The sequence below is a fragment of the Callorhinchus milii genome, unplaced genomic scaffold (assembly GCF_018977255.1).
Source record: "Callorhinchus milii isolate IMCB2004 unplaced genomic scaffold, IMCB_Cmil_1.0 Scaffold3, whole genome shotgun sequence".
NCBI classification, from domain to species: Eukaryota; Metazoa; Chordata; class Chondrichthyes; order Chimaeriformes; family Callorhinchidae; genus Callorhinchus; species Callorhinchus milii.
Window position 1 is genome coordinate 5644000 of NW_024704744.1, and position 12490 is coordinate 5656489.

The window sequence follows — 12490 nt, forward strand, 5'->3', positions numbered from 1 at the left end:
TTTTGTAGGCAAAGGCAAAAGCCACTTGCTTAATTCATGCTCGCAATTGAAAACGTGATCAACATGTCACATCATGAAAATAAAATGGTAAAAATCCTTTAAGTACTGAATAAGGGTTGCTTAAGCGTAGTGAACAGGAATCAATATCCTGGAATAGAGGAAGGGGCTGGGGTTATTATCATAATCTTTGCATGTGATACAATGCTTCCAAAGACATAATGCGCTCCATGGGTAAGTGACATTAAGTAATGTTGTTGTGTATTTGCACGTAATTTGTCTCACAACAAGCCATCAATGAAGGCAATCAATATAATACAGATTTACATTTCTATAGTGTGTTTCACATCAGGAGGATGTTCCAATGTGGTTAATAGTCCTGGCTTGGCACCCGAACTCGGGGGTGGGAGCCGAGGAAGGTGGCCCGTGGGGGTGGGGGTGTTTGTGGATAAATCACCAATAAGTGTGGAGATTTATCAGGTAGGACGTGGAGAGGAATTCCCTTTTCTTTCAGTAATAATCCTTGCATTTGATATAGCGCCTTTCAACTCGGGAGCACGTCACAAAGTGCTTCACAGGATTCACTGTGAAGTGGAGCGATTGCTTTTTTGTAGGATAACACAGCAGCCCATTTGCACACAACAGCAACAGACAACAACAGCTTGCACTCATATAACGCCCTCCACGCAGGGTAGCGTCTCAGAGCGCTCTGAAACACCACCCTGCAATCATACAGCAATGTCCCACAAACAGCCAAGAACTGAGTCACCAATTTTATTTGGGAGACTGTTGGCCAGGACACTGGGAGAAACTCACTTCTGTTTTTGCACAGTGCCGTGGGATCTATAACGTCCACCTGAACGGGCGGACGAGACCTCTGTTTAACATTTCATCCAAAGTATGTCACCTCAAAACATGCATCAACCCCCTCACTCCCCCAACCTGCTTTGTCAGCCTGGACTAAGTGACTTTTGATATAGTTTTATGGGAATTTTGTATCCACCTGAATACATTCGCTCAGCATCATGGCCGATAATCCTCACATTAAATTGATAGTTCACCTCACGGCCGTTTGTGAGATGTTGCCATACGCAAATTGGCTGCTGTGTTTGCTTAGATAAAAATGTAGCTGTTGTGCTTGACAGTAATTGAAGCCTTTGAAGCGCTTTGAGACATGTCGACGTCATAGGCATCATGTCAAATATAATAAACAAATTGACTGTGTAGCTTTTTATTGAGATTCCTTAAAAGGAATCCTGTTACAATTCCTAACAACGTCAGGGGGAGATCTACTGCAGAAATAATCCTGGTGAGAGTGGATATTCCCAGTCTGTTGACGTAAACACCCCTCTGGTCCACTGGGAGAATTCCGCCTTATTAAGGAATACCTGGCCCAAAATTCCACATCGTCTCAGTCTGAAAGACTGAAAGGTTTAAGGTGGCGCAGAATTGCGGTGACTTTTTAAATGTCGTCTTAATTTGGAAGAACCATGGAAACTGGCTTCCAAATAAAAACTGGACGTTCCGCGACACTGCACCATCTCAATTTATAAGACAAAACAGAATGAGACCAGGTGGAACCTTAGCGCGCTCCGGTGACAGATACCTCAAATACCGTGGCGTCCCATAGTTTACTGATTAGCGTGCTTGCCTCGCAAGCGAGAGGACCCGGGTTTGATTCCAGTCAGGGCGAAACCTTAGGCAAGTTTCTTTACTGCTTACATGTCTCTGTTTACGTAGTAGTAAGTATGAACCCAGCTGTTAGTTGATTGGCGGATTGCTTTCCAGCGGTAATAATCCTTGCAAAAAAAATTGGTCACTCAATCCACAACTGTTTGTGCGCAATTAAAGGATATAGTATTTTGGGACATATGTGCACACAACTGCCAGGAAGTTGGAAAGCGAACTAAATGGACCTTGGTCTGTTTGTGGCTAGCATTTCTTATGTTCTTATGTAATTGGCTGCCTCGATTTGTCAACAAAATACACAGTCGATTCACTTTACAATATATTCTGTGAGGCACAATGAGATGTTTCAACGATGTGAAAAAGTGCTATATCAAATGCGAGGATTATTATTATATTATAATGCATATTATATTGCTCCAAAATGCTACATTGCGTGAAGCCCAATATATAAATGTAAGTTGTGGCCATTCAATGTGGCCTTTTGCTTTCCTGCATTGATCATTCCTTTCCAAACGCAACACACTTCCTGCTTCTGAAGTCGAGTTTGTTTCAAACTATTGTAAAAAAAATTATAGACACAGAAAAACTGTTTATGACCCATGGTGTCATGAAGTTTTAATTGACTAACTGGGGTGATTTATCTTTACAGCTAATATCCGAACACAGCTAGGATTTAGATTTCTATGCTTTATCTTGGTTATAAGCTATAAGTTGCAAACAATGTGCCCTTAATTCATTTAAGTGTTTATATTGGTTTTAATTGCATACAGTAGATGTCTACAGGGTTAGTAAATTACATAATTTATCTATTCTTTCTCTGTTTAATACTTAAAATCACCTTGGAGCTGAACTGCTTATTTCTTTTATTTTAAAAAAGAAAAACATACATCTCATCACAGAATTAATTATCACAGTGACACGGAGGTAGGTAAAAAAAACAGTTCTGTGGTAATGCAATAAGATGTGCTTATCCCAGACATCAAATGATCTGATAATATTTTCTTCAACTCAAGCTAGCTGTGTCAGCCTGGCTCAGCAGGTAAGCGCTCCGGGACACTACCCCGCATGAAAGGCGCTATATAAATGCAAGTTGTTGTTGTAGGTAACCCTTTTGCCTCTGAATTAGAAGGTTGTAGGTCCAAGTCCCAAGTTGGATTTTGAACTTATACAGACTAAGCTGACACGCCAATGCAGAATGTGGGAATTGCTGCGTTGTTGGAGGTTCTGTCCTTCGATTCAGACATTAAATGTTTTATGTCTAAAAAAAATTTGGTCACTCAATCCACAACAGTTCGTGGGTCACTGCTGTGCATAACTGGCTGTCACATTTTGCCCACAAAATAGAGTCAATCCATTTTACCGTATATTCTGTGAAACGTTTTTAGACGTTTCAACGATGTGATAAGCCCTTTACCAAACGCAAGTATTATTATTTTATTTTTAAACCAAGGTCCCGTCTGCCTGTTAATGGGGACGTTAAAGATCCTGTGGCTGGATTCAAAAAAAAACAGAGTTTCTCCCAGTTCCCCGGCCAACAATCCCCCAAAATAAAATTGGTCACTCACTCCATAGCTGTTTGTGGGATGTTGCTGTATGAAAATTGGCTGCCGCGTTCGCCCACAAATATACAGTCAATTCACTTTACAGTGTGTTCTGTGAAGCGCTTTGGGACGTCCTCCCGACGTGAAAAGCACTATATCAAATGCAAGGATTATTATTATTATTATTATGTTTGCCCAGAAAATACACCTGATCAGGCAAAGCAGGGTCTCAGTTAACAACCGATTCGAAGAATGGCACCACCAACAATGCAGCACATCCCCAGCATTGCATTGGAGTGTCAGCTTGGACTGTATGAGTTCCAACAACAACAACAAACAAACAACAAAATTATATTTGTAAAGCGCCTTTCATGTCAGCAGGACGTCCCAACAGCCAGGGATCAGGACCCGAGCTTGGAGGGAGCAGGGTTGCGATGAGGGAGGGCAGAGGGTGTAGGAGGGCGGCTGAAGGCACGGTCAAAAAGGAGGGTCTTGATTCGTGCCTTGAAGGAGGCAAGAGAGGGAGCAACATGAAGGGAGTGTGGGATACAGTTCCAAAGAGTGGGGGCAGAGAGGCTGAAAGCCTGACCACCAATGTTAGGGCGGGTCGGGCGGGAGACCTGGAGGAGGCTGGAGCCTACTGAGCGGAGGGAGCGACAGGTTGATAGAGGGTCAACAGGTCAGAGATGGAGGAGGGGGCAAGGCCATGGAGGGTCTTGAAAGTGAGGACAAGGATTTTGAATTCTATCCTCTGAGGGAAGGGGAGCCAGTGGAGCAGGATGGGGGTGATGGGATCACGGAGCCTGGTGCAAAGAGGACACAAGCTGCAGAGTTCTGGATGATCTGCAACTTGTGGAGGGAAGAGTTGAGGAGGCCGACAAGGAGTTAATTTCCGTAGTCGAGCCTTGAGGTGACAACTGCGTGTATGAGGATTGAGGCAGTGGCAGAGTCGGACAATGTTGTGGAGGTGGGGGAAGGCAGAGCGGGTCATAGCACAGATATGGGGGAGAAAGGACAGTCGAGGGTCGAACAAGATGCCCAAGTTCCTAACTGGCTTAGTGAGGTGGAGTGTGCAACCGTGGAAGCTGATGCTGCCAATACCTGAAGTGAGACCTGTCAAAGCGCTTCACAGAATATATTGTAAAGTATATTTACACAGTGTCTGTATATTTTGTGGCTGTAAAGAGGCAGCCAATTGCATATAGCAGTGACCCACAAACAATTGTGGATTGAGTGATCACATTTTATTTAAAAAGATTGAGGGATGTAATTTTGTTGTTGTTGTTAATACCCCTGAAAGTGATCCATCCATCGACTAATACCGGGGTTCCTACTTACTGTTAGGTAAACTGAAGCGTGTGGAGTTAAGAAACTTGCCAAAGATTTCATCCTGCCCGAGAATCAAACTTGCGTCCTCTCACTTGCGAGACGAGGGCATTAACCGCTACGCGACAGGATTCCATATGCTATTACGTACGGTGACTAATTCTTGTGCATTCAGAAACATTGATGAGTGATACTACGCAGCTTTCAACTCCAACGGCGTCTTGGCCGACAATACTCCTCGGTCATGTCTTCACGGCTGTTTAAGGAACACTGTTGCGTGCAAAAAAGCTTCGGCATTTGTCTGCAAAATCCGTAGTCACTGCACCTATCAGTGATGACAAGTACTTTGCTACGTTTTGACCTAATGAGATTAGCACTGAAATGCAGGTTCTTTGTGTTGCACAAATTAGCTGCTACATTCACATACAAGGCACACAGTCACTGCACTTTACAGTAAATCCTATGAAGCACTTTGAGAGGTTCCTCTGACATTGAATGGCACAAAATCAAATGTAAGAATTATTCTTGTTGTTATTCATCTACTCCGCGGCCTATATTACCAGCTAATTACAAAACACTAACACTTGTCTTGCTAGGCCATGAAGGAACAACAAAAACAATTATAATAATAATAATAATTGTATTATGATATTTGCACAAAGCAATTTCCCACAAACCATGAAGATAATGATCAATTTTATCAGCAATTCGGGAAAAACAGCCCTTGCTTTACGAATAGAGCCATGAGATCTTTACAACAACAACATCTTGTGTTTATATTGTGCCCCTCATGCTGGGTAGCATCCCAGAGTGGTGTAATGGCTTTTTGACCAGGCAGAAGGGATCTCAGTTTATCAACTCATTCAAATGACGGCATTTCCAACAAGGCAACACTTCTCTCCCTATTCCCCTCCCAAGTACTGCCTAAGGAGTATGTCCTCATAATTGTTGTCTGTGAAAACATTATGAACATTTTTGAACATACAGTCCCACCAGCGAACGTATAGCCACAGGCAGATTCCACTCAGAAAAGCCTCTGAGCAGAGGAACAACTTGTGAAAAAAACCACTCAAGCTTCTTCAACGCAACCATGCAGAATTAATTTAATTGGATTTCTCGTTTAAACATTTAGCGAAAAGATTAATCACAAGATTGGTTCGGATGAAGAAGGCCCTTTGGCCCATGTTGATCTCCACCCTTCCAGAACACCCACTCTACTGTCTTCAGATCATGAAGACATTTCAGTGCTAATCTCATTAGGTCAAAACGTAGCAAAGTACTTGTGGAGTCCTGTAGCTCAGTGGTTAGAGCACTCGCTTTGCAAGCGAGAGACCTGAGTTCAATTCCAGGCACAGGGCGAAACCTTGGGCAAGTTTCCTTACGCCACACACCTAATAATAATCCCTCCAAAACCAATAATAAATTGGTCATTTTCAATCCACGACTGTTTGTGGGACATTGCTGTGCGCAATTGGCTGCCGCGTTCGCCCACAAATATACAGTCAATTCACTTTAGAGTGTGTTCTGTAAAGCGCTTTGGGACGTCCTCCTGACGTGAAAAGCGCTATATCAAATGCAAGGATTATGGAGGTCTGAAGCTCAGTGGTTAGAGCACTCGTCTTGTAAGTGAGAGGACCTGGGTTTGATTCACGGAAAGGGCGAAACGTTAGGAAAGTTTCCTTACTCCACTTGCCTCTGCTTACCCAGCAATAAGTGGGAACCAGGTTGCTAGTCGATTGGCGGAACACTTTCCGGGGGTAATAATACCTTCAAAAAAAATATTAATAATAATTTGGTCACTCAATCCACGACTTTTTGTGGGACACCCACTGTGCGCTATTGGTTGTCCCGTTTCATCCACAAAATATATAGTCAATTCACTTTACAGTACATTCTGTGAAGCCCTTTGAGACGTCTCGAAGATGTGATAAAACGTTATATCAAATGCAAGGATTATATTATTAATATATTTTAAGGTCCTTTTTGTATTGTCTGCTTCCTCCCGTCTTTTGTGAGCGAGGCTCTCCCACGTTTGAAAGCCCTTTCATTAACAACGTGTTTGAGCAATCTGACAAAAATAAATGAGAACATCTGTGTGCGTGAGCGTCTTCTATTTACTCCTAATAGCTCGCTGAAGGCAGATATCAGTGAGGAGAAATAGCAGTGGTCTATTTTCATCTAATCTTTCCCCATTTCCCTGTAATATTAGTCCCTTCTTGCAATAAATCATTTGACGGAAGACAACTGTGTGAGGTGGAAATGGAACATAATGATTAATATGAGAGCACGTTCCCAGGTTATTCATATTTATTATCATGGCTCATAGATATTCATCACCCTAAAATATGTTCCCCATTAAGTGTCCTCACTCCTGTGACTTTGTTTTTGAATGCAGTCCTCATTTTATGTTGCATTTCCGTTGGCAGCACTCACTTTATATGTATTTATTTTTTGTGCGTGTTTGGTTACGCAGCTATCTGGCCGTCAATTATCCCGACTTCTGTACGCGATGATGCCGTCTCCCTGACGATCGTCTCCGCGGTGACAGTCCCCTCAGCGACCGTTCCTGTGGCAACCCCGGTGTCTTGCACGGACCAGCCCTGCCTGAACGGGGCAACCTGCGAGAGCGTGGACGATGGGGGAGCAAAGTGTCACTGTGCGCCCCGTTTTCGAGGAGAAAGATGCGAAGCAGGTAGGAAACATGGTTGCACAGATAGGGAGGGATGAGTTTCTTTCGGACATTTGGTATTTAGAGTTGAGGTACAGATCAGCCATGATCTATTAGCATGGCAGAACAGGCTTGAGGGGCTGAATGGCCTACTCCTGTTCCTGTGTTCCTATGAGGGGATGAGCATCACATCATAAAACAACTTATGGTGCAACACAACAGCAACAGCTTACGTTTACACCGCGCCCTTCACACGGGGCTGCGTATCGGAGCCCGTAACAGTAGCAGAGGAGGTGAGGAGGTGACCAAAAGCACAGTTGGAAAGGAAGAGGAGGAGGAACGTGGCATTACGGCCGTCAAAGGAGTCTGGACGGTGGAGCTGGAAGTTCCCTCATTGCCCGTCGACACCACCAATACCCGTGAATATTGGAAGGGGAAGGGAGCATTGCAGTTTGAGAGTGTTTGTGTCTGGAAGGCTTCAAAAGGTTACGGCAGGACCACAGACATATGTTTTCACATCGAAACACTGGGGCCACGGAGTATATATCATACACACACCCATTTCAACAGCAATCCAGCTCCGAAAAATGGTTTACATCTGTGCTACAAAGGAATGTGTGGCGATGGGAGGCCGGGGAGGCTGGAACCCCAATGCCAAAACAATCAAGGACTATAACAACAACTTACATTTGTATAGTAAGGGGTACATGGGGTAGTGTCTTGGAGCATTTCTAGGTACATACAGTAAATTACTGATAATTACTGATAATTCCACCAACACATGGGAAGTTATTACAAGCGAAAACGGCTATGCGGCAAGTTATCAGGAGTGGCGAGTTATCAGGAGCGGTGAGTTATCAAGAGCGGTGAGTTATCAGGAGCGGCGAGTTATCCGGAGTGGCGAGTTAGGCATATGTATAGCTACATAAATAAATACAGCCGGGATACTGACAGCATGATGACTTAAGTTGGAGTCAAGACAGGGTTGAGATCTCAGGAATTTATTGTAATTACATAGCACTATTCGAAAAGACAAGGGAGCTTCTCTCTCCTGATGTCCTGGCCAACAATCAGGAGGCTGGGATTGGAGAACAGTTTGGTTATGCCTTGGGGGAAGGACAGAAGGTTCAGATTGCATCGGGCAATTTCAGAACAGAACGTAAATAATGACAAATGTAATATAATAATCCTTGCATTTGATTTAGAGCCTTACCACGTCCTCGAGACATCCCAAAGCGCTTTGCAGGGTTTACTGTGAAGTGTAGTGCGCCAACTGACCTTCGCCCACAAAACATATTCACCCCACTTTACAGTACACCGTGTGAAGCGGTTTGAGACGTGTTCCTGACATGAAAGGCGATGTACCAAATGCAAGGATTATTATTGTTATTACAGATGGGTGTTCATCGTATAGCTGCTGTTGGGCACCACATGAGGGTATTATTTGTCACAGGGCACTGCTATCTGGCCTGTTTGTAGCCTGCACACACGCTTGATGTGCAGTGAGTTGGATGACAGTCTGTCAAAAAGTAATTACCAGTTTGCTCGGCAGTCATGACTAAAAGGATGCACCATTTAATAAGCAATAGAGTGTGCATTATACACATGCTGAAGCAGGTTGTACAACGGTTCTTTACAGTGGGGCTAATGCACTGAGAATTCCAAGAAGCCTCACCAGGGGTAGAACAATTAGGGTCCCCATCACGGAATTGATATCTCTTGTTTGTAGGCTATTTTCTAAGCAGATGTACAAGGGAGTTGAGGAGTAACTTCTTCACCCAGATGGCCATGTGAATGTGGAACTCACCGTCAGAACCTGTGGTTGAAGCAAAAAATACAAACCTCTGGCTTGGAGCTCCAGAGAGTGGGGTTGCACAAGGTCCATTGGTTGAGACGTTAAACCGAGGTCCCGTCTGCTGTTCAGGTGAACTTCAAAGATCCCGTGGCACTATTTGCAAAGAGAGGGGACTTTCTCCCGGTGTCCTGGCCGACAATCCCCCCCAGATAAAATTGGTCACTCACTTCATGGCTGTTCGTGGGACATTGCCGGTTTCAACCACAAGATGTACAGACAATCCACTTTACAGTTTATCATATGAAACGTGATAAGGCGCTATGTATCAAAATTCCAAGGATTATTATTATAGGTGCAGCACCAAATGCAAGCTTTATCTTTTATTATTATTGTTCATGAAGTCAAAGATAATCGAGGTTATCGATGCTGGCAGTAACCGACCTTCAGGGGCCAATGAAGATGCTGGTAAATATAAATGCAAGTAGTTGTTGCTGTTGATGGTAGGTGATGATATTAGCAGAAGATCTCCGAGCATCCCAGGGCTCACCAACCCACTGCACTTGTGCTTCCTTCTGTCCAGGAGCAGGTTCTCGTAGTGTAGCAGTTAGAGTACTTGCCTCGCAAGCAAGAGTGCCCGGGTTCAATCCCAGGCGGAGCAAAACCTTAGGCAAGTTTCTTTACTCCACACGTCTGTTTACTTAGCAGATTGCTTTCCAGGGGTAATAATCCCTCAAATAAAAAATGTCACTCAATCCATGATTGATTGTGGAACGCTGCTGTGCGCAATTGGTTGCCCACAAATCCACTTTACAATATATTTTAGGAAGTGCTTTGAGACGTCTCAATGACATGATAAGACGCTATATCAAATGCAAGGATTATTATATTATTATTATTATTAGTTACTAACACCCAGTGCTTTTGCAGCTGTGATTATTCTGAAATTGTAGCTGACAAGTGACATTGGGGCGCCTCGTTGCCAGGAATCATTATGAGGTTTTCTGCTTCCAAGAGGCAGGAGAGGGAATTGGAGATGAAAAGGAGATGATTTAGTCAGGGACATCGAGCTTTCTTGGGGGATTCAGGGATTTCTCCCAATGCAGTTCGGAAAAATGAGAGATTAAACTTGCTGGATGGTTTATTTCCCTGGAAGTTAACCCTTTTCCCTGCAAGCTGTTGTTTCATGTTGGGAGGCGAACAGTTCTGGTAACACAATTAGATTCTTACAGTGTTTTGTGGGGGAATTAGTGGAGTTAGTTCAGCAACTGCAGCTGAAAGGGCCTGTGTTAAATACCCGACTGTTCAGGTGGACCTTAAAGATCCCTGGGCACTCTTCAAGAAGAGAAGGGAGTTTCTCTCAGTGCCCTGGTTAACAATGCCCAAAAATAAAATTGGTCACTCACTTCATGGCCATTTGTGGGACACTGCTGCATGCAAATTGGCTGTCGTGTTTGCCTAAAAATGTACACAATCACTACACTTTACAGAATATCCCGTGAAGCGCTTTGAGACATCCTTGTGACTTGAAAGGGCCAATACCCAAATACAAGGAATATTATTTGTTCAAATCCCTTCACTCTCTGGCACTCCCAACCTCTCCGACCTCCTCACTCCCCAATCCACCACCCTGCGTCTCCGCTCGACTGGCACCAGGCTCCTGCTCGTCCCTCGCACCCTCCGCCCCACTATCGGAGGTCGCGCTTTCAGCCACTACGCCCTGAAACTCTGGACACCCTCCCTCAATCCCTCCATCTTACCCCCTCTTTCTCCTTTTTGAGGTTTGGCCTGAAGACTTCCCATGGTGTCTTTAATGTCCACCTGAAACAGGCAGCCAGGACTTCGGTTTAACATGGCATCTGAAGGACGGTGCCTCCGAACAGTGCAGTTCCCCCCCTTCCCCCCAGCGATTTATTGAACTGTCAGCCTAGATTGCGTAAATTAAAAGCCCAGGCATGTGAATTAGAATGAGTGAGGACAAGGTGAAGGGGAAATGACTTTGGGGACGGCACAGCAGTGAGCAGGTTAAAAGCTGAAGAAGCAATTTATGAAATTCAGGAATTCAGAAATTCAGTGTACATTCCAGTCACACATAAACAACACAGGCAGCAGCAGACAGAAAGTCAATTCAGGCAACGGCCGTCACCTTCTTCTCCATGGAAGTGATTACCAGGGGACTAACTCACTTTAATGGATCAGAAATCCATCCGCAGTCTAATTTGGTATGAGGAAAGCTGTTCCACTGATGTTTTCTGTGATCCAAGCAGGAGGTCATGGACACTATTCAGAAGACAAAAATTTTAATAATATGGGTCCCCCCCCCTCCCTGACTCAGTCTTGTGCTCCACCACTGTCACTGTCAAGGGCTCTGGGTCGCTACACTGCATGAACAGCACTATGTGAATGCAAGTTGTTGTTATTGCTGTAATCCTTGCACTTGATCTCCAGAAGGTGATGGATTTTCATAATAACATTAATAACCCCTGCATTTGATATAGCGCCTTATCACATCATTGATAAGAACTTCACAGAACATATTCTAAAGTGGAATGACCGTGTATTTTGTGGGCGAAACTCGTCAGCTAATTGCGCACAGCAGTGTCCCACAGACAGTCGGGGATTGAGTGTCCAAATTGTTTTCCAAAATTGTATTTATTTATTTTTCATGAAAAACTGTAGAATTTTATCTGCTGGATAGACCTTGCCTTTCCCCTCAGCAGCCGTAATGTTGAAACGTCTTGTGGAGTTTTATGTGCAATCGATATCAAAGTGAAGCCACTGCATTTTTTGTAGGTGAACGCGGCAGCTGATTAGCCCACCATGGAGTGAATGGGCAGATTTTATCCGGGTGGCTTGACAACTAGGTCATCGGGAGAGTATGAACAAGCCTCGATTCAACATCTCATCCAGACGTCAGCACCTTTGACAATGCAGAGCTCCCCCAGCACGGCATTGGAGCGTCAGCCTAGGCTATGAGCTCCAACTTCCAAACACTGGTTGGACCACAGATCTTCTGGCTTGGAGGTGAGAATGCTTGTAACTGAGCCAGGCTGACACTGAGATGGACAATGCCACAACCTCCTTGTCTACCATCCATTTGACTGACATCCGTCTGTGTTATGTTGTGCTCCATCCTTGTATCACCTTTTGTGTCAGCCTGGCTCAGTGGTAGCACTCTGGTCTCTGAGAGACAACTCAGAGTTGTTGTGGGTTCAAGCCCCACGTCAGGACTTGGAATCACATAGTCTAAGCTGACACTTCAATGCAGAGCTGGAGAGAACTGTTGGAGATGCCGTCCTTTAGATGAGAGTTAATCCAAGCCCCCTTTCTACCTATTCAGGAAGGTGTTAAAGATCTTGTGGCACTATTCAAAAAGAGAAGGGAGTTTCTCCCAGTGTCCTGGTTTACAATCCCCAAATTGGTCACTTACTCCATGGCTGTTTGTGGGACACTGCTGTGAGCAATTGGCTGTGACAT

The 12490-nt window shown here is 44.3% G+C and overlaps 1 protein-coding gene across 1 annotated transcript in view; it reads left to right on the forward strand.

The window, feature by feature from the left end:
* The window catches only part of eys (eyes shut homolog), a 528873-nt gene that overhangs the window by 360125 nt on the left and 156258 nt on the right, over window positions 1–12490 (forward strand). The window contains exon 35 of the mRNA XM_042332751.1: window positions 7027–7245. Coding sequence (XP_042188685.1) covers window positions 7027–7245 — 219 coding nt within the window. The remainder of the gene's footprint in view (window positions 1–7026; window positions 7246–12490) is intronic.